This window comes from Giraffa tippelskirchi, chromosome 7 (assembly GCF_054371585.1).
Source record: "Giraffa tippelskirchi isolate mGirTip1 chromosome 7, T2T-mGirTip1v1.2.pri, whole genome shotgun sequence".
Classification (NCBI taxonomy): domain Eukaryota; kingdom Metazoa; phylum Chordata; class Mammalia; order Artiodactyla; family Giraffidae; genus Giraffa; species Giraffa tippelskirchi.
The window spans coordinates 35,144,769-35,167,697 of record NC_137281.1 but is presented as its reverse complement, the minus strand read 5'-3'; the positions used below and the strand labels follow the sequence as shown (position 1 = coordinate 35,167,697).

Here is a 22,929-nt window from a genome sequence, read left to right as displayed (position 1 = left end):
ACAAACGTTCAAGTTGTGCAGCGAAAAGGTCAACCCCAAGCAGCAGGTTCTGAGTTGTACCTGAATTCAGGAGCAAGTACCAAAAAATAGGTCCCCATACCACCCTAGTTCCACCACCTCTGCTAAAGGAGTCTTCACACCAAGGTGATTAACTGCAACCGCCCACCCACACATCTTCTCAATTCCGGGTTTATTCCTCCTCTCCCCCAAGAGACAGGAAATACAAGCTTAAGGTCCTCGTATGGCAGTGGCTTGTGTCCCACTTGGCAAGGCTGGTGATTGTCAACATTTTTATTTATGAAAACAGGATTTCACATGAAGTTTTTCTTTTCTCTAAAGGGCAGCAGCATGGAAATTATACATCAGTCATCCAGTGATACAAAGTGGTGGTCAACTATGTACTAAATTACTCTTTAGTTTAAGGATCACAACCCAGGCAGTGTTGCTTTTCTGCAAACAGAAGGAGACAGTCGGCTCCGTGGTTCTGGAAGGTTTATTCAAGCTTTCCACTGGGTGTCAAGATTTCTGTCCCAAACTCTTAGTCACCATTTACAGCAAGAAAAGCCAGCAAGTGAAAAACTGTTAATTTATTGATTCAGTGAACGTAAAAAAAAAAAACAATCCCCAATACATGCAGTTCAGGATTAAGTATCACATTTGCAGCACATTGTTGAGTCTCTACATAAAAGTATGCATCACCTGTATAATCCCATTCCATCACTTCCCCCAGCCTCTGTAATACCTGGTTGGGGTTATTTCCATTGACACATCCATATAGCTCCAAAGCATTTATTACTGGTTTTGAGCCAGATGTTTCCTCGCCACCTACCCTCCCCTCATCCCCACCCTGGGGTTACTTTTTAATGGCAAGATGTCACTCAGTCTTAGATTTATTAAGCTCACTGACAAACTTTGGCTTCTTGTCTACTCATATGGACCCTGCTTTTGCTTTTGGGTTTACATCTCAATGGCCTTAACTCTGATCAGTTACTATCCACTCCTATTCATGTGTAGGAGGGCAGGTTGCTTTCTCCTGTGTACATTTGTGCGGTAACACAGGTTCCTAGATGAATCATTAATCTGAACTGGCATTAAAGGAGACTGTCGACGGGGCTCTCTCAGATCCATTTCAATGCATATATAAAAATTCTTCCAATGGTTTGTGTCCCAAAATGATTTTGCTTCCATCCTCATCACAGCAGCACCTGGGAGAAGCTAAGTCATTTCCCTGAGTAGGCGCAGGCTGAGGCCCACGGCCGCGGGCTCTCTCTGGGACTCAGCACTTGCCTCAAGAGCACCACCGTGCGGTCCCGCTGGAACCAACCCATGAGGGAATGCCCATCTCAGGGCGTGTTCCAGAACTTGAACTCTGTGCCCCGCCTTGCTTTCACCCCTCAAAAGTCATGTTCCTTCCTCTCAAGATCCACCTTTGCACTGTTTTTGTTTTTTATTTTTAAACTGATTCCCTGTCTTCTTTAAACAATCCCCTCTCCCGTCCTCTCTCCCTGCCCCAAGGATTACAAACTCTTCTGTCTCCTCTAACCTGATGGAGAGTACCTTCCTTCTCTGCAAGAGAATGCACATGCTTTGAGCCTCACGAGTACTGGTGTGCTGGAGAATGCCTGTGAGGGGACCCAGCAGAGGGACCGATGTTCACACGCCTCATGGGACTGGCACTGGCACCCCTCTGAGTGCTAAGAAGAACTGGGAATGCTTGGTCTGCATTATACACTCCATGTATACTTCTCCCACACAGTCACCCACCACTGGCTAGAACAGGATAGGGGTGGGCCAGCTGATAGGATTCTGGGGAGAGTGAGCTGCAAGCAAACCTGATGAAAATCCTAGCACTTCATCAGTTTTGCTCTCACCATGGGATTTCTCAGCTGAAGCAAAACCTTGCAGTTAGACCCACTTGTGGCCAACAACCTCTGATACACCCATCTGTATTTGGCACAGGAACCTTCTGTTCTCGCCACGCCAGGTCTATGTTCTTGAACATAGGCAGTACCTGAGATGACAGTGTAACACTACCCTGTTCCCCACATTATTTTTGCTTTTCTTTAGGAAACAGTAAATCCTTATCTTAGGCACTTTTAACCTGTTATAAGGTAATGAAGCAAACAAAATGTCTAATGAAAATTACTGAGATGAATTTAAGAAATAATATGCTAACTGGAAAGGATACTGGGTGGGTGAATCTACCATAGCTTTGTCTAGATATAAGACTAGACACACACACACACACTCTCTCATCCGTCTTTTGAATTTTCCAAGACTGCTTCCTAATCCAGGAAAAGACTCTAAAATCTCAGGGGAGCTAGGTCCATCTGCACACAAAATGGTTTTGGAGACAGGAAAAGAGGAAAGGTCTGGACTAGACTCAGTTCAGTTTGGGAAAGAACCAGTCGTAGTCAGCCAGCCACAAGTTGGGTGTCAAGACCAGCCTTGGAAAGGAGTGAGCATTTTAAACTCAGTTACGCTTTATGTCTAAGGCATGAACAGAGGTAAAAAGCAGCGGTGGCAAAAAAGTAAACTGTATGCATAAGATGGAAAAATTACTCCTTTGCCAAGCTGCAGCCACAGAACCCAAGGACAGGCAGGTGAGCTGTGTTTACACATACTACATCATGACCAGAGGAGAGACAGGCATAAGTCAGTCACCTGACCCTTCTCCAGATGCTTTTATTGCTTCTAGGGGACTCAAGAGAAAGAAGCAGGGTTACTACTTCATCAAGACTCTCCAGCAGGCTCTCCCTGCCTGGTCCAGACAGGTGACTTGAAGGAAAAAAAGATGGGTGGGGGAAGGGAATGGGTGACAAAAGAGGAGATGAGTGGGGCAGGAAAGTGGCACATCTCCCTAATAAATAATAACCAACAGTTCAGTGTTGCCTAGAAGGGCATGTCAGAAGGTGTCTGACACTCCGAAACACTGAGTTTTGCTGCCTGCCATATCAGTATAGGTTCAGCCAAGAAGTGCTGTCTTGTTTCTGATTTTCAGGTAGAACAAATGTATACATTAATATACAGGATGTGCAATGAAGGCAGGAAGCACTGGTAAGAGAACCTTAACTGAATGCATTTCCTGGCTTTGGGACCTTGTTTTATTTGTATTTTAAGTTCCCACTGACCAAATGACAAAAATAGAATCTACATTTAGAGATAGGACCTGCTACCAATACCAATACGATTTTATTGGAATATGGAATGTAAACAGATGCTTTCAAACAAACAATCTAACCTTATAAAAATGTATGGCATTATTAAATAGTAATAAAGAAATCCTAAAGTGTGATGTGGTGGCAGACACCTTGAGCTCTAGCCCAGCGTGAGAGGTTCCCACAGCTGTGGCATGGCTCTGTAGCTGGGGTCAGGGGGCTGCATGCAAACCACGTAGATGACAGGTCCCCAGAGTGACATCAGCCCCCATTTTTTAAATCTTCTTAAACAAAATACAGCTTCCTTTGCTTAACATGAAGGCTAGCACAATGGATCCCAATCTTTGACATTTGTCCCAGCAGCTCCACTACCTTCCCCAAGTCCCTCGTATGTTACTCTCTCTGGTCGCTTGGGTTACGGGTGGCCCTGCCCATATAACGCCAGTCTCTGCACGTGAGAAAGATTTTTCTTTGCCAACACATTCATGTATACCTATCAGAGCTCAAAAATGCAGATTACCCTGATTACAGAGGGAAATTGTTTCTCATGGGGATAAAAAGGGGTAAAGGGTAGGAAAGGAGGACTTTCCCTCCCTCGCTACCCAATTTGTCTTTCCTGAATAAATTCTAACAGGACGTTTTTATCCTCCCTCCCTGAAGACTGACTTTCCAGCTTTAGTCATGGTTGTGAACAAAAAGTCTTTGTTTCAGAGATGTGCATTAAAATAGGTGCACATACAGGGATGTGCTGGGAAATGAAGTTTTCCTTAAAAGACTGGAAAAAGAAAAAAAGCTACATGAAAAAAATAGCAACAAGATTTTAAGGTTAGGCAAATCAATGAAGGTTACAGTAAGCTCCAAGTTATGCAACTTAGCATTCAACTTTTGATGGAACAGATGGACCTGTCCAAGGCATCACAAGGTTTAAAGTGATGCCTCCTGACATCAAATGGGACTCTGGTGAGAGTGACTGCAGTTTGCTCCCAAATGAATACACTTAGAAGAAAACAGCAGGGATGAGGTACATTTCCCAGAGAGCTCATGTCATTAAAAAAAAAAGAAAAAAAGAAAAAAATACATAAAACATGAATCTGTAAAAGAGTTTAGAAAAAAAAATACTGTCACTGTTTTAGTATCTCCTTTTCATAAATGAGGCTGGTGTGTCAGTTCAGACTGCTGACATTTTGCTAAAACTTGAGCCTGAATCTCACCAAAGGAAACCCAGACCGCAGTGGAATAGATAGGAAGTCAGATATTCAGAGCTTGTTGACTTCAACAGGTTAATTCAACAGTGGTCTCCTGTTAAATAAAGGAAATGTACAACAACTCCGAGTCTCTCATCTCCCATGCATTCCAAAGGGAGAGTCCCCCTCAGATTCTCAACTATGTGCATCGTCAGGCTGCCCAATGGCAGCTCCCTGTAGACTAGTGCTGGGGAGTTTCTTTTTGACAGACTTTTAGGTCTTTACTCTTCTTTGCGTTTAGAAGGAATGGCTAGAATTTCTTTTTATCACACTGTAGTTTTCCTTCAAGGTTTGTGTTTGGTTGGTTGGTTTTATTGGCAAGCATCAATGCCGCATTACCCGTCGCTTTCCAGTCTTCATCGGGCTGCTGTAAGACCACTGGAAAGCACAGCGTTATCTGCACAAGGCTGGGACTGCTCCTTCACCACGGGGTCTGCAAGAAAACAGGAGGACACTCAGCAGAGGTAGGGCCAGCTCAGGTTAGGGCTTGGGGGCAGACACCATGACAGACCCAACCTTCCTCAGTGAGACAGAAACACAGGAAGCCAGGGTTGAGAGGGCAACAAAAATTACAGATGCTGAGAAATGATTGGGAAACGCTCATAGTCAACTCATACCTCTTCAGAGTACAAGTGCGACTGCTGAGATTTAGGGGAAAAGAGAGGCACAGAAACACCCACTGTCCACTGTTCAAAATTTCTACTGATTTTCTTATGTGTTATTTTTCTTGAATACTAATGATATATCCAACTCGTAATTTCTTCAAAGTATGTGTGATAATAAACACTTCAGAAGATGGAAAGCGTGAATAAAAGGAACCATTAGAAGACCTATGGATTTTAAGCAACAGCATAAAAAATTTTTTTGGAAGTATACCATGTATTTGGAAAAGCAGACAGATCATGATTTGTATAATATAAACATCAGTGTTCTTAATCCAATCAAACTCAGAGGGTAAAAACAGCTTTCTGTGATGGAACCTGGAGAGACGACATCCAGTTGCACTTGAAGAATGAAGGGTAAGATTTTTTAAAATCTGCTTTCTACTAAAGTTGACGGGTAAGCAGGCTCACAACCAGAGAGCATGAATTCTTTGGGCAAGATTTACTTAATCTCCAGAGGGGGAAAAAAGAAGGAGGAACGATATCGAGGAAACACAGCATACTGGTCAAGCAAGAGACAGGTTGAAAGGTCTAATCTCGCTTCAGAGAGAAAACTAAGACAGGTCACTTAACCTCCTTTATGCTCAAGTCTCCTCTGTGATTGGACTAAATGACCTCACGTTGTCTCTAATGAAAGTCTGGGACATACTTTATCAGAGGGAGAACCACATGCATGCAGAAAAATAAGCAGTCACATAAACTGAGTATGCACACATACTACAAAGTGAGACCTAAGAAGTCAGTAATACAGATAGGATCTTAGTGAGGTCTTTTCACACTTGCTATCCTTTCCTCAAATTCCTTGTATTTATTTAACTAACTTCCTTTTTTAAAAATATGCTATGATCATCTTATTATTTTCAAATCACTTGTTTTTTTGGAGGGGGAAAAATCTTTGATTAGGTTTCCACACAAATGTATGTATTTGAAAACTAAATTTTAGATACTTGTGATCTATCAACTTGGGGGGTCACAGGCGATGGTCAAACAGACCTGACTCAGGGGAACTACAGCAATGAACAAGCAAACACCTGTGAGCATCAAGAAACAGATCTGCAGAGTTATTTCAAGAGTCTAGAACTAATGGGGCCAAGTCCCAAGGACAATTCATCCAAATTCCCAGAATTCTCTTGTCTGGCCTCAAAGATAGAAGGTGGATGAATTTCCGTGACAAACCAGGCTCCTGGAGACTCACAGAAGTATGGGTGCTCCATGGCCTCTTTGGCAGTCAGTCTCTGTTGATGGTCATATCGCAGAAGTTTGTCCAGAAGATCTAGGGCCTCAGGGCTGACGAGGTGTCTGTTCTCACTATGGATAAAATTTTCCCAGCGTTTCCGTGAATGTCTGAGAGGAAAAGTAAAGCATTAGTATTCTGAGATTAAATTCCACAAAAATCCTTATTAGGGCTAAAGCAGCAAAGTCTTAGAGCACTGCACTGATTACAACCTGGTTAAACTTCACTGTTATTGGTACCACCCGTCACACCCCTACCCACCAGCACCCTCAAACAAAACAGTACTCTGAGATGGATACATAATTAATTAAAATGTCTACATTTGGTGCGAAATTTGTGGAACCTTTCTAGATAATGTTTTATGCCTCAGGCTTTGAGTCAGTTCTGGATGAGGCATGGAGGTAGGTAAGTAATCTCTATTGTTTAACAGATATATTTGGAGAGCTGGCCACAGAAACATGGAGGTTCCATAAAACTGCTCTCTGAAAACCGTCAACACATTTATTTCTCAACACCATTGTACTCTATCTGAAAAAATGCTTTAAAATTTGCTCTTACGGAAAATCCATTATACAGAATAAGAAGAAACTATAAATCTCTTATTTAAAGAAGAATCACAGCGTTCTAAGATTCTGCATTAAAATAAGCATACGCTGTTCCAGAAAGTTCTTTCCTGTGGCATGATTTTTGTCTTCCATTTTCTATTAACAGGTTATCTCTTAGAGAAGTAAAATGATTAGAAGACAGATATTAACAATGCTAAAATAGCTCAAGTTAAAATATATACATGGGAAAAAAAGAATATATCAATTCTGATATAATTAGAAAGGGGAAAGCTTCAGAAAGTGATTTCGGCTAACCTTTTCACTTCTGAAATGGGATAAATTCAGAGCCTCTTTCTCTCTCTCTTACTTACTGTCCCAGAATATCGTTGAAGTGCGGATCTAGGTCTATGTGATACTTCTTCAGATACCCATACAGCTCATCTGTACCCAGAACCTTGGCAATGCGAACAAGCTGAAACACAAAACAAACTGACCAAATCACTGAGCACAGAACTCACTGCAAGCCCGCAGGGATGCTGGACCAAGGAATTAGAAGGCTTCCACATCACTACATTCCCAGGGAACAGATACAGATCTGAGCCCAGGGCAGACAGGCAGCAGACTCATGGATATGAAGTTCACATGAATGCACATTTTCAAAATGCCTTTAAAAGGATAACACAACTTATGACAATAATCTTTTAGAAGCTGATGATTATTGGGACATAAAACCTAATACCTATGGGCTTCCCTGGTGGTCGAGTGATTGAGAATCCGCCTGCCAGTGCAAGGAACATGGGTTCGACCCCTGGTCCGTGAATATTCCACATGCCATGCAGCAACTAAGCCCATGAGCCAAAACTACTGAGCCTGCGCTCTAGAGCCCGGGAACTGCAACTACGGAAGCCACATGCCCTAGAGCTGTGCTCTGCAACAAGAAGCCACCACAATGAGAAGCCCGCACACCAAAGTGACAGAGTAGCCTCCGCTCTCTGCAACCAGAGAAAGGCCACGTGCAGCAGTGACGACCCAGCACAGCCTAAAAACAAACAAAAAACAAAACCAAACGACTAGAATCTTGTACAAGGAGGTACTTAGCTTTTTCACAGACTCAACTTGGAAGTTGGGCATAACATAGCACTGTCTGTCTCTATCTTTGGGACCATAGATAAGATCCTGTGAAATTCTTTACCCTGGAGAAAATCTTACAGTGAGTGGTATTTAGGGGCTCAATGACAGCATTCCTATCAAGATGCTATTTTCTTGGCATCTGCCCCCAAATGGATGGGAGTCAGATGGTGTTTGCTTACCTGGTCATAGTTATCCTGTCCATGAAAGAAGGGCTCCTTTCGAAAGATCATGCTCGCTAACATACAGCCCAAACTCCACATATCCAAGCTATAATCATACATCTGTGGAAATAAAGACAACCTGTCAGTGAAGGGGGTTACAAATGTCATTTTTCTGACCTGAGTTTCTAATCTTCAGTTGACGTCTGTAGGTATTTTAAAATTCAAAGCAAAAAAAAAGTAGCCGAGACAAATCCATAATTATCATTTTATCATTTTGGGGTAGAATATAGACTGGACTTTGAATATAACCAACTGACTATAAATAAAAACCAGGAAAAAGAAAAAGCCAGGAAAAGCCCTAAGCAAATGTAAAAAGAACTCAGCAGTGCCTCATTAACAACTTTACCTGATAGTCCACAAGGAGCTCTGGTCCCTTGAAGTACCTGGAGGCCACTCGGACATTGTACTCCTGGGCAGGATGATAGAATTCTGCCAGACCCCAGTCTATCAGTCGCAGCTATAAATACGACAGAAATAATACATGTGAAGGGAGTGTCTCCAGATGCCTCTGTCTTACAAGGCCACATCCCATTGGATAATCTTTGGCCACATAAAAAATGTCATCAAATGCACTGGCTAAAATGGCACGTGTACTCTCCAGGAACTGCTAAGAGGTCATTTCTAGAGCGGAGCACTTGGCTGGAATCTTAGTGGTTTTTCCTTAACATTTAAAAATTATCCTGGCTTATCATCTCTCTAGACCAATAAAGCTTAAGCTTGTCTTCTGCCCCCATAACCAGCTGCATGTGTTAACACATCCTCATTACTCACAGCTTCCATTACAACCTCTAGTCATAATAGAAAGGGTTGGGGACACGTGCCCCACTCCAGGATTGAAGCACTGCTCTAGCTCTTCACTAATCTAACACTAGTTGATTCATTTACTCACCAGTCAGGGACAATCGGAACTGAGTTTCAAAAACAGGAGGGACCCATGTGTATTTTTAAGGCCAGGCAGATTGGTCTGAGGGTCATTAAGAAAGGGAGTAAAAATCACCAGCTGTAGTTTCTTTCTGAGGCCCTCTAGGAAAACCATGACCATAGTAAACAAGCGACTACAGTTAGGGTCAGCTGTCTACTTTCCTTGTGTGCTACGCTTATGTGAAGTAGAAACCAACACTGGAGACTGGAGAAATAACAGTATCATAAGTCTGCCAAAGGAAACAGCATGGGTCTTTAGAAACCACCTAGGTACTGGCCAGAGTTCGGGTCGGCCCTGAGCCTTCCAATGAAAGGCTTGTTGCTGCCTGGCTGTAATGGTACCTTTTTCTGCTGGTGATCTATCATGACATTGTGAGGTTTCACATCCCTGTGCATGATTCCCTTGCTGTGGCAGTAATCCAGAGCCTATTAGATAAGAAAGCACAGAGAAAAGTAAGCAAACCCTCAACCACCCGTGTCCCCCAATGCAAGTATATTCTCATCGTGACAGCTTGATTTGAACACAATCTCCCAAAGGGTTGTCTTACTTTCTGTAGTAAAAGAGAAAAAACATGCTTCAGAAGGCACCCCTTGCTCTCTGGGCACACTATGCTGGCAGCTGGTAGAAATGGGGCTGTAGAGAGGACACCAAGGACTATTATAAAAGTTTCTTTAAAAGGGGGATGATATATTAACACCTCTTCAGGCACTGGTAGCAACATACCAGCCACCTGGATTTAGTAATCATATGTTGGCTTAATTTGATGTGTTTAAAACTAGAATGAGGAATCACATTGGAGTCACTTCTCATAATAGTTTGAACAACACATGAAGGATCCACATGGACATGAAGAATGACATCCCAATCTTATCTGCAGCACGCCTAGTCTTTCAGGGAGGTGTCCCATATGAGCTTTCTAGATTAACATTTCTTCTAATATTAGTATTTTCCTTAAAAACAATCCCTGAGCCAGTTGGTCTTTACAAATCGTGATTATGACGCTAAGGGGGAAAATTGCTTCCTATAAGGTCACTGATATGGAACTAAGTTTTTTAAATGTGTAAGTCAATGGTTTTTATTAAATTCCTCAAGTCGTGCCACCATGACCACAATCCAGTTTTAGAACTTCTTCATCATCCCAAGAACTCCCTTAAGCCTCCAATCCTGTCTACCTCCTCCTTTCCTCCCCTCTCCTTCCAACCTCTGCTCTACCACCTGTTGCTACAGGTTTGCCTTTTCTGGATCTTCATAAAATGAAGTAATACAATGTAAGTACTTTATCTTCTCTTATGCAGCACAATGTTTCTAAGATTCATCCATGTTGCTTTGCTGAATCCCTGGCTTCTCCCCACAAGATGCCAGCAGCATCCCTCTAATTGTGAGAACCAAAAATGGCTCCAGACATTGCCAAACATCCTGAGGGACAAAGTGAACTTCATTGAGGACTGCCGGGATTAGAGCAGCAAGGGCAGTGTACTAGGAATATATAAGCCAGAATATGATCCATACAACCAGCATTCCAGGAATATGCAAATTTTGCTTTTCGCAGACAAATTTTGCTTTTCGCAGACACAAAAGAGTATATAGTATATAATGCTTTTCACATGAAGGTCAAGAACAGGTGAAACCAAACTATGGTGGAAAAGGTAAGAATATAATCTATGCAAGGAGAGAAATCTTCTGTAACTGCACTGTCCTATATGCTACTTCAATTTAATTTTTCTCTTTGTCTTGTTTTATATCAACAGTGGCAGCAAGACTTCACACTAGCTCTGGGGCAGTGCTGTAGGGAACCAGGGCTCCTGAGGACACACCTCCCTAAACCTGAACCAGGAGCTCGGACTCACAGGAAGCCTGAGTGAGTCACCAAACAATCTCTGCAGCCCTCGACCTCAGTTCCTTCAATATTTTCTACACTTCTTCCCTATCCCTATTTTTCCCTGTCTTTGAGAAAACTTAGCAAGTGTTGATTCTGTCATTTTGCCCAGTCTTTGTCCGAAAGAATAAACTAAGACCACAATACCAAAGGTGTGAAAAATACCTGAAGAAAGCAACAACTGAACAAATACAGTAAGGGGATGAATTCTTTCACCAAGTTCACTATTTGGCTTCCTTGTGGAGGTATTGACTGCTCTTAAATTCCTTGGGGAAATTATTTCAATTTAAAAACCTGATAGTTTCTGACCATTAGGCATGAAAGACGTTTTTCAAGTTTCATCTGGGATTCTCTGCCTCATTAGCAGAAAGTATGACCCCCACCGTGTAGCTGCTGCCTCCAGAAGGCAGAGAGGACATCAGACACCGGGGGCCACTGGAATGACCAGCCTGCAAAGACGTGTGTTATTACTGTTACTGGGATACTGTGACCTAATCTAAGGACACCTCTACATTCTTCCAGAGGTTCTTAAATTGAGATCCATGCATTCCATCGTAAAACTTTATGTAATGTTATATGTATATTTTTACATGCATGGGGGTGGCTCATAGTTTTCATTAGATTCTTAGTGACCCCTGACCCTAAAAAAAACATTAGTCTACTCCATTTTACAAACCTTTTTAGAATTCTTTACTTAAGTTTTTACCTAGACAAACTAAAAAGGATCATTCCTTTGTCAATCAATAATACCTGAAAATTTCAGTCCTGGGATTAGTAAGTCTCCTAGAAAATCCACTCATCGCTTCTCCTTGCATGTCCAGGTTAATTAGCCAAGGCTAAACACGTAGGTTACAGGGTAGGTTGTCTCATATAAGAAAGGGACTATGAGAAATAGCAAGAATAGGATGGCTGTAAAATGTCCACCATCCTTGTATGTATGTCGTTCCATGATGTAACTTAACACTCTGCCCATGAAAAAGTGGCATCTACTACTTCACCCTTTGAATCCAGGTCTGGCCACATGCCCTGCTTTGGCCAATAGGGCATTAGCAAATGTAACAAAAGCAGAGGCTTGAAAAGGGCTTACATATATATATCAAGGTTTGCCCTCTCTTGTTGTTGGGACTTGATGAGACCACCACGGGAAGTAGCCCACACCAACTTTCTTGAGGATGAGACCTCAAGCTACGCCGGCTGCCATCCCAGCCTAGACCTTCTTGCCCCAGTCAAGCTGATCCAGGTCAAAAGACCCACCCATCCAATCCAGTGAATTATGGCAAATAATAAACTGTTTTCTAAAAGTCACTAAGTTTTGGGTGATTTGATATGTAATGAAAACTAATAAGAATTAATTAAACAGCAAAGAACAAAACAATTAAAAACCAAGAACCAACGAGAGTTATGAAGACGGAGATTCTAACCTCTGGTATAATGTCCCCAGTACCCCTAACTTGGCCATTTTTCTCAGGTCCACTGGAAAGTTTCTATGTAAAGATCCCACAATGAAGGCCTCAATAAGTTATCCACCCACCCCCACCTCAAACCCATTAAATTCTCTGGGCGTCAAGATTTATTCTTCTTGAGTTCTATTATGTCCTCTCAAAAAACTCCTTTAATGAATAACCCTGAAAAAAATTCACTGTTTATGACTGTTACTTACTTTAAGTAGTTCATACATATAAAACCGGATATCAAAGTCTGTCAGGATCTGGTACAGTTGCTGAAATGGATTTCGGAAAACAGAAAGTTAATTTAGTCTTACTGCCTGTTGCTATCCTGAAGTTGGTCATTATTCTCTGTAAACTTAGTGCTTATGTCACTCAAGAACCCCAGAACCTCTTGCTACCTGATTTGGAACAAATGAAGGCAAAGACGAAAGACAAAGGTCTAACATTTCAGTCTTCAGAAGAAAAAATGAAAGGAATTCCAAAGGCATTAAAAAAAAACACAAAAAAACCATTTACACCAACTTGGATCTTTTAAAAACTTGTGTAAGTGCTCCATGATTTCCACAGTCACAATTACATTATTATAAAGGTGAAGTCCAAATTGTCCAATTGTCCTCATATTCTTAATGAACTTCAAACAAGTGAGCCCCACTGCAGCACCACAGTTTACTTTAGAGAACCGAGTTCCGAGTGGACAGAAGAACCTGAAAAACTTCATCAGCCCACATGGTAAAATGGTGGCAAGACAGTCAGTCTGCTCATGAAGCACGAGGAAAATGAACTGCTATAGCATTTGGAGATGGCAAGCTGCTGCTGCTGCTGCTGCTAAGTTGCTTCAGTCGTGCCCGATTCTGTGCAACCCCATAGACAGCAGCCCACTAGGCTCTGCTGTCCCTGGGATTCTCCAGGCAAGAGTACTGGTGTGGAGATGGCAAGAAACTTAACTAAAAAAAAAAAAAACAAAAACCTCTCCAATCCTCCAAAAATCAATTCCAAGCTGGAAAAAAGAACACTTTATAGGTAAAAACTGATGGTAACTAAAGATGCAAAATGTCTGGGGCGCAGGGGAGGAGTGGTAGTGTGAGATGTTAAAAAAAAAAAAAAGAAGGAGAAGAGGGAGGGAGGGATGGATACATGTTCTGAAAATGATTCCAGGCCTAACTGACACAAATGACAGTTTTCATAATTGGTAATCCAAAGTTTGTTTTGGACTGAGAATTTTGTTTGTTTTTTTAAATGTCAATTTCTAAGAGACAGAATAGAATCTAGCATACCCAGGTTCATTTAAAAAATCACCAACCCCTGTCAGAAACTGTATTATTATTTAGACAATAAATTCAGAGTAAATCTCTTTTCCCATCAGTTCAAGCCACACCTTCTATAAAATGAATCAGTACACCTTTATCGAACCTCTTTTGTTTCTCTATTGGAAGACTCAAGCCATGTAGGGACTCTCTTCAATGGGAACAGAACAGTGTATATACAATGTGTCAGTATAAAAGGGGGGGGAAATTACAACTACATATGAGTATTTGTATTTGCAAGAATGTCTATTCACTGTGTACCGCTTTATATTAATATTTTGCTAAGTTGCTTCAGTTGTGTCCGACTTTTTGTGACCCCATGGACTGTAGCCCACCAGGCTCCTGTGTCCATGGGATTCTCCAGGCAAGAATACTGGAGTGGGTGGCCATTTCCTCCTCCAGGGGATCTTACCAACCCAGGGATCAAACCCATGTCTCATGTCTCTTGCATTGGCAGGTGGTTCTTTATCACTAGCACCACCTGGGAAGCCCATATATTAATATTTTAGATCCATGTAAACATACTACCTGTTCGAAAAAATTTTTTAGGAAAAACAACAAATTTGCCAAGAATCAAACCTAACATTTTCTAACACCAGGACTTAGTCTCTCTCTCAAATTTCCCCTTATAAGTAACTCTCCCTCCAGTTTAGTAAGAGTATCTGATTCACTTGGAGCCCTACAGAGAATGTAAACATCCTTTCGAGGATACTGGTGGTGACTTGGAGCTGCTCCACTACTGGAGGTTGACCCTGCTTGGGACTGAACCACTTTCAGGCCCAATGGCATGAACATGCCACTACTTCTGCTCAGGAGAGACTCACTCATAACAAAACACCCAGGCATTTTGTTCTCCCCCAGGTCTGCAGAGCAAGAAAGGCTTCTCAGCAGCACACCAACCGACAGCCTGTATGTACAGACACAGGCCGGGGATACCATCTCCTTGAGTGCCAAACCAGCTCTTCCTCTGAGAGTTAAGGAGATCACACCCAGAGATGGTGCCAAGTTGAACCTCAAGTCAATAAACAGACCGTGAAAGTGGAAAGAGCATTTTCTAATAAGCCTCAGAAGGCTAGAATGTTCTATCTCCAGAAAACAAATGTGGGCTATTATTTGGATCTTTATCATGCACAGAAGGCTTTCCTTTTGTACCATGTGGTATCCATACCAAGCAATGGCGTAAGGCATAAAACAAATGTCCTTCGACTGCCAACATTGTATTTTCCAGCTACTCCAACCAATATCACTTTTAATGCAACACTGATGCAAAAAACACCTGTTGACTATAGTGTTTAGATCACAAAGTCCTGAGTGACAGACTGACATTCCCTCTCATTTTTCAGCTCTGGGAAGGAGGAGACCAAACTACACCTGTAACAGGACTCAAGAGTCTAGAGTTGGGCTTCCTCCAGCTTTTGTAGCTCTTTCTTCACTGAAGCCCCGAGGAGTTCCCCACTCTGATCAAACAAACCTGTGTTTTTCACCTCTGTTCTTCCCTCTGGCAAATCTAGAATGCCTGCCCTGCTACCTTAGCCGGTGAAGTCATAACCATCCCACCCGGGCTCCTCAGAGCCCACAGTGGTCTCCTCCTTCTCTGAATCCCCGGGCAGGTCACTGTTCTCTGGGGTGCTCACACAGCAGCAGTGTCCCCAGAGTTAACATTCCGCACTTGGGTACTGGCAGTGACCTGAAATTCTCAAGATACTTTCTCACTCTGCTATGAACAATGAGAGGCTTCTTCACTTTGCCCACATGCCGAGGCCTATGTTGCCACCCCTGCATATCACACAGCATATGCTTGATGGGGTCGAATGGGTGCTGTGGCTGCTGGCAGTCACTGATCTGGTGACTCAAGACCTCTGAACTTTCCCTCCCCCAACCAAGCATGTCAAGGTACAAACTTGATAACCAGGTACAACTCTGTCTATATTCTAAGTCCCTGCATGGCAGAATGACATGTTTTATATACCTCACACCACGTGTGGCATTTCTGTGCTTGCACATAGAAGGTAGTCAATAAATATGTCTTTGATGATGCTCACTAGTCAATGGAACAAAATTAAAACCGCCTTCAAGAAACACAAGTACTAAGGCTTCATGACAAATTAGGAAGGGAAATTTCACAAGAACCACACTTCTCCTCCATTCTTCTTAGCTACGTGGAGAACATTAACTAACCAACTGCCAAATACTGACAGGAAGTTAGTTTTACTTACATTTTCATAAAGTAAGTGACCTATGAAAAACAGAACAACCCTACGCTTCCTGGAAGTCTACAAAGGTGCTGAGGAAGAAACTATTCACCAATCCTAGTTTGGTTCCAAAGCCTCAAACACACTGGCACTGACCTAGAAGTCAGTTACACACCAGGACTATTCAAAGGGCCCAAAGTAGAAATTTCCTGAAACTTTTAATTAACCTCAGAAAGTCTGAGACGAAGAATGGGAAAAATGAAATCTGCTTAAGAGAATCAAAGTGCCGTCTTGGTGTAAAACCAACACCCAGGAAGGAGTGGCCACAAGGGGGCCTCACGCATGCTGTCTACACAGACGGTTCCTGAGGTCTGGTCACAGTGCAGCTTCAGATTCCAAGCCTCCATTCCTGACAACCGTCATTCAAGAGGAATTCTCACTTCAAGAAGGTTCGCAACCAGACATGGGAATCACCAACACAGCAAACTCTCATCTTACACACACAGTCTGCACATTCCCTGCCATACCCAGCTTGGTTTACATCCAGAAACCAGTGGTCCCCAAGAAGGGAGAAGAAAAAGTGAGGGAGTGTGAAAGTGAAAGGTGTCAAATGCAGCAAGCACTGTTCACACACAATCCCAAAATCCAGAATGAAACCAAGGACAGCATCTTTAGAAATTTAAGGAAGCAGAACAAATCATTAATCAAGCACATCAAAGTTACCACAAATTACCTGAAAATGCCTTACAGAGAAATAACAAAATGTCAGTCATCTATAATAAAAGTAAATTTTGTTCCCCCAATTAAGGAAACTTTTAGTCTGGATATGCACCATCTCCACATCAAATCTTAACAGCATTAACAAGGCCTCAAGATAATCAGACAGTCAAAGCCTAATTTTATGTGAGTGATATGACATTTTCCACGGATTAATATGGGTCTACTATCTTCTCAAGATGGAATCCATTTGGGATGTCTTACAAATATTTTAAATGCCCAAATGATATGTATTTTACTTAAAATGCATATTCACTTTTATTTACGTTTTCCCAAAGGCATGGAAAACTGAGACCGATGTCTCAACAAAAACTCTTTCTACCTTAAAACAGTACCTTAGCTTCTTTGAGACAATTTTGAGTTTGGGAGTTTTCTGTAACTACTCATTCCAACTTCGAGAAAATGGCTTTTCCTATTCACTTGTTTTCAAGTTTTGTCTTTTATTCTAAATATCACCATGTATCTTTTATCATCATTTTGACATATATGAATCAAAACTGATGATTTCAACAAGAAACTGACCAAACCAGTACCACCACCACAAAATAAAATATCAAGGGAAAAAAACCAGCAAGGTCATAGAAAATCTGAATAAGATCTAAAATTACCAAGCTTGATATAAAAAATGACCATGTACCAAAGCCACATAGTAACCATAAACAAATCCCAAATACAAAATTACAGAGATCATGTTTTCTGGACACAATACAATCAATAAAGAAACAACTAAAAGAATCTTTTGGGGGGACTTGGGGGGGGAAGGTCATGCCATGCGGGCATGTGGGATCTTAGTTTCCCAATCAGGTATCCAACCTGTACCCCCCTGCAGTGGAAGCTCAAAGTCTTAACCACTGAACCACCAGGGAAGTCCCAAGAATCATTTAAAAAACAAAACAAACAAAAAAGCCAAGTGGATCCTGAATGGACATTTCCAGGACAATAATTACTGGGAAACTTTTGAATATAAACTCTATACTGTATATTAGATGGCATTATTATATAAAATTCTTGAGAGTACTAACAGTATTGTGGTTATGTAGGAAAATGGCCTACCTAGTTCCAGGGCTGGCATATCTGAGAGTGAAGTATCATGATGTCAACAACTGTATTCTAAGATAATTTCAACAAAAAGATAAAGAGGGGAGGGTGGAGGAGGGGGAGAAATAGCTACAAATGTGGCAAAATAGTAACAACTAGTAATCTAGGTAATGTAAGGGTATTAACTGTGCTACTGTTCTCAATTTTCAATAGATTTTTAAACTTTCAAAGCGAAAAAGGTTTGAGGGAAAAATTCCAAATCCACAAATTTGTAATTTGTACTTGTAGTCAGAGAAGGCAATGGCACCCCACTCCAGTACTCTTGCCTGGAAAATCCCATGGACAGAGGGGCCTGGGAGGCTGCAGTCCATGGGGTCGCTAGGAGTCGGACACGACTGAGCGACTTCACTTTCACTGTTCCCTTTCATGCACTGGAGAAGGAAATGGCACCCCACTCCAGTATTCTTGCCTGGAGAATCCCAGGGACAGCGGAGCCTGGTGGGCTGCCGTCTATGGGGTCGCACAGAGTCGGACACGACTGAAGCGACTTAGCAGCAGTCTGAAAACTATATAGGCATGAGTTACATAACCATTGAATGTGGCTAAAATGGTGCTTGGGGTTGTCTAGACTTAAAGCACACTTACTACCAATCAAGAAAGACAGAAACAAATCAAACGAGCTGACTTCAATTCAAGAAATTAACAAGAGAAGTAGTGAAAACCCAAAATAAGAAAGAAAATAATTAATACAGGAGCAGAAACAGAATGAAATAAACAACCTGACAAAAATGATCTGAGCAAACCAAAAGCTGATTCTTTAGCATTAATAAGAAATCTCTAGCAATCTGAAGTTTTTTAAAAAAGAGAAAAAAAAAAAGTAAAGGTACAAACAATATTACAAATGTAAAGAAAGGCATAATTACAGGCACATTAAAATTTTAAGTTCCAAGAGAATGCTGTCAATAACTTTATGTGAATATAATTTAGACAGCTTTAGAAATAATTATCTCAACAGACCTAGGAAGATATACAAAACTGGAATAAAATTTTAACCACGAGTATATTTTAAAAAGGAAAGGGTAGTCCAAAGTCTCTTCTCCCCACCTCAGAAGACACCTACCACCTAGATCATTCCCATTTTATGTAAATTTTCAGAGAACAGAAAGGAAAAGTTATCTAACTTATGAAGTTGGTATAACCTTGATACCAAAATCAGAAAGACTCTAAAATAAATAAAAACAACCTTTCCTAATAAGATGGACACATGACAAAACAAAAAGTCTGAAGAACACAGACATTAAATCAACTGATTTCCCCACTTATGGCCAGTTACACTATCCAGAAAAGAAAGTGATTTTCCTGTTACAGTATGCTCTTCCAAAACACACACATGCTACCTGATATTTAAGATCTTTTAAGTTGACTACAATGGCATGGCTTGAACATTCAAAAAGGACCTCCAGTTTAATAACATGGCAGAACCAACCCATCCCTACCTCTGCTTCTTCCCAAAGTTCCTCAAAAATATCTGTAAAAGAACTGGGGTGGGGGGGGATTCACCCACAATACTAACAGAATGGAACAGACAACCAATTTTGAAGCTGTAAAACAGATGTCCAATTGACTGAGCAGACCAAAAAAGCTGAGAATTCTGCCAACATTCTGCCAGCAGACGGGGCCCAGTAAGTAGCAAACACTTCACACTGAAAAACTACAGAAAGGCTCAGGAATTGGTGACTCCGGGTATCACTGAAAAAGGGCAAAGAGACTGAACTGCAAGTAAGAAAATGTTTTCAACACCACAATGGAAAGGGGAAATTAAGTCCACAAGGCACTTCCTATAACTCTCCTCAACTAAGATGCTGGCAGCCAGGCTTGCATCCTCGAGACAAGCGCTGACAATCAGTAGTCAGAAAGTTCATTCACACTACAGTAGGCACGGGCACTCAAAGCCTGTGACATTTCAGACAACTGTAACAGAGACAAAAACCAAAAACACCCCCCAAAAAGGAATTTGGAAGAAAAACAAAAAAAGACATGAAGAAGAAAACATAATGGGGGGGGGCATATTCTCAGTGAGAAAATAGAAGATATTACATAAAACAGAAAAGAACAGAATACTATTTTTAAGAATTCAGAGAAGAAAATAGAGTTCCAAGATAAGAAGTCTAACATTTGAATGAGTTCTAGAAAGTGAGAACAAAGAAGGGAAGAAAAGAACATTAAAAATATTTTTCCAAAACGGAAGGACATGAGTTTCTAGACTAAAAAGCCCAGTAAGCCCCCGGAACAAAGGATGAAAGCAACCCGTATGAAAGCACGTCACTGTGAAATTTCAGAGACTGAGAATAAAGAGAAAATACTAAAAGCTTTCATAAGAAAAAAAAAGGCAGATCACACATAAGATGAAACCAGTGGCTTCAGTGGTTAATACTGGAACAATCCCTTCAAAATTCTGAGGCAATTCTTAACTACAACCTAGAATTTTCTATCATGGCCAATATATTAATTGGGAAGATAAAATAAAGATGTTTTCAGATATGCAAGCCTCAAAAAACATCAATTCCCCATGATCCTTTTAAAGGAAGCTCCTAGAGAATATATGTCATCAAAACATCTCCTTTGTATGAAGTCAGATTTCTCTAGGAATTCAAAACTGATCTTCTGTATGTCATTAAATCAACAGAGCAGGTGTCAACTTGAGAAACACAAAAATGGTGAAGTAAAATTTTTACATGTGTGGCTACATAACTGGTAAAAATTCATTAAGGAAGCAGGGGCACTGAAACCTAAGGGATTTCACTATGAAGTTCCATTAAGTCAAGCTTTCAAACTTTTGCATTACAAAAATGCTTGGTTTCATTAAAGCCTGTTTCTTAAGAAACACACACATTCCCAATCACGGACATTCTTAATAAACCTCAGTCATTCATAGCAAAAGTGTGATCAGTTACATGTATCAGCACACCACTCTACCAGCTAAGCACTGCTCTGCTAGCTGTGCTAGCAGAAATATGAAGAAATATATATCCCACTGTTCAGAGTTCACCTTTAAGAAGTTACATCACAAGGAAACTTGTTAATATGGGAAAAGCTATACAACTGTCCCTCTGTATTCGAGGACTCAATCAACCATGGATTGAAAAAACAAAAATTCCACAAAGTTGAATTTGCTGTGCTCCACCAACTACCTACACAGCATTTACTCTGTATTAGGTATAACAAGTAATCTAGAGATGATTTAAAGTATCATCTTTAAATGATGTGCATATGTTACATGCAGATACTGTGCCATTTTAACATAAATGCCATTTTTATATAAGCCTTGGGTTTTGGTATTCTGGGGAGGGGGGCTAGAACCAATCACCAATTTCCCATGGATACCAAGGGATGATTGTACCGAATATAAAACCTGCTTACTGTTTTATAAGGTATAATACCCATTTGTGCATATTTTCACTAATTGACTTTATTTTAGAGTGATTACCTAAGAAAAAGTAAATGTGAGGATAAAATTCTTTTATTTTCACCCAAAAGGATCACTCCCCATTAGCACAGCATCTTTCAATTGCTGACTGGGTTTTTTCCTAACTTCCACAACAAAATCACAAGCCTTTTCCACACTGATGAAGAATTATAATCACCTAAAAGCTCCTAAAAATCAACACTACTATTTGTTTTTATATTGGATTTCATATTATGCTCTACCATGCTCAGTATGTCTGATCTCTTATCAGAAGGTTGCAGTGTTGAACAACAATAAACACAAATTCATGAAAAACCAGCTTAAAACCACGCTTTTAGAACACTTTAAAGTCTAAACTAACATGCACTATAAACAGAATAAATATAAATACTCTAAAATAGGGCTTTTCTGAAGCACTGTGACTCTTATCATTTGCTTTGTATACAGTGTGCATGAACACACACACCATTTGATAGCTTGAATCCAAGGTACAATACTGACTCTTTTCACACAAGTTCTGTATCCATTTATCACTTCCTATCAGGAATGTTAAGATTCCTATGAAAATTAAAATTAACATCCACCCATCATGTCTACAACATGAGCATTATAGGTAAGGCATTAACTTAGACCCAGCCTAGTAGTTATTCCCAGAGTAAGCAAGGCAAAGAGTAATGCTTAATTTCATCAACTGCAAGAATCTAACCACTTTCTGCATCCTGTACTAATGCTATAAGAAATCCATCCAATGTTATCTCTTGCTCTCAGCAATGACCTTTCCTGGTCCCCTTGTGCTCCAGAGTATCAACAGTAATTATCACCACCTCCCCACTCCCCATTAACCCCATGCCAGAAAGAAACAGCATATACGCACCTTAAAATCTGTATTATTGATATATTCAAATACCAAAGCTGGTGTCTTTGACTGCAAGAGAGAATATTAATGCTTCATAAGTATTCAAACAATAAATTTAATTTGCTTCTGTCATACTGGCCCATCCCCAAATCCCACTTAAGATGAAAGAGAGATTCACTCATTAGGGAGAGCCTATTAAGAAAGAATCCCCTTGAAATGTTATGTCTGAAATTTGCTTTAAAACAATTGGGGGAAAAAAAAAAACAATTGGGGATGGTGGGTGGTGGGGAAGTGGGTAGGGTATAGATGAAACAAAGTGCCTCAAGCTGATTAACCTGAGCTCAAGTTGGGTGATGATTGCAAAGAGGTTCATTACACTATTCATTTTACTTTTGTAAATGGTTGCAGTTTTTATTATAAAGGTTTTGTTTTTGTTTTTTAGGAGTCTAGTCTCTGACCAACCTGTCAGTGGGTCTGGCACATTATGTGAAGATGTATATACTCTGCAGTGTTCCAGCCTGCCAACTACAAAGAGAGTAGTAAGTTTCCACCTTGCTTTAATGAACCAGACACATTTTACAGAACTATCATAGGTCTTGGGAATTTACCGTTGGTCTTACCACAATCAAAAAAAAACAACAACTCCCAAGTCTATGATTGTCACTAAGGTATAATGTGAAATTATGCCGTGGCTAGGGAAAATTAGAGAATGTCTCTTTTCAAAGACGTGCTCCCCTCCAAAAACATATTTTTTGCAAAATCAAGTATTTTTAAAGCACTATAAATTTTAACGTAATGAGTACAAAAATGATCAACATTTGATATTCAAAAGTCAGGTTTACTTAAGTCAGGTAA

At 40.7% G+C, this 22,929-nt stretch overlaps 1 protein-coding gene and 1 long non-coding RNA gene across 5 annotated transcripts in view; one reads left to right on the top strand and one right to left on the bottom strand.

Annotated features, from left to right (window-relative positions):
* LOC145514281 (uncharacterized) overlaps positions 1–11,137 on the top strand; it is a 30,292-nt gene extending 19,155 nt beyond the window's left edge. The window contains exon 6 of the long non-coding RNA XR_014060014.1: positions 10,866–11,137. This is a non-coding gene — a long non-coding RNA (uncharacterized LOC145514281). The remainder of the gene's footprint in view (positions 1–10,865) is intronic.
* CSNK2A2 (casein kinase 2 alpha 2) overlaps positions 1–22,929 on the bottom strand; it is a 35,639-nt gene that overhangs the window by 1,311 nt on the left and 11,399 nt on the right. For 3 of the 4 annotated variants that reach the window (XM_081511745.1, XM_081511747.1, XM_081511749.1), the window contains 8 exons: positions 22,093–22,143; positions 12,654–12,713; positions 9,459–9,542; positions 8,542–8,652; positions 8,154–8,255; positions 7,215–7,315; positions 6,260–6,408; positions 476–4,835 (listed from right to left, as the gene is read on the bottom strand). In XM_081511745.1, the coding sequence (XP_081367871.1) occupies positions 4,759–4,835; positions 6,260–6,408; positions 7,215–7,315; positions 8,154–8,255; positions 8,542–8,652; positions 9,459–9,542; positions 12,654–12,713; positions 22,093–22,143 (735 nt within the window). In that variant the 3' untranslated portion in view covers positions 476–4,758. Of the gene's footprint in view, positions 1–475; positions 4,836–6,259; positions 6,409–7,214; positions 7,316–8,153; positions 8,256–8,541; positions 8,653–9,458; positions 9,543–12,653; positions 12,714–22,092; positions 22,144–22,929 lie in introns of those variants that run through there. The other variant, XM_081511746.1, reaches the window with a different exon arrangement.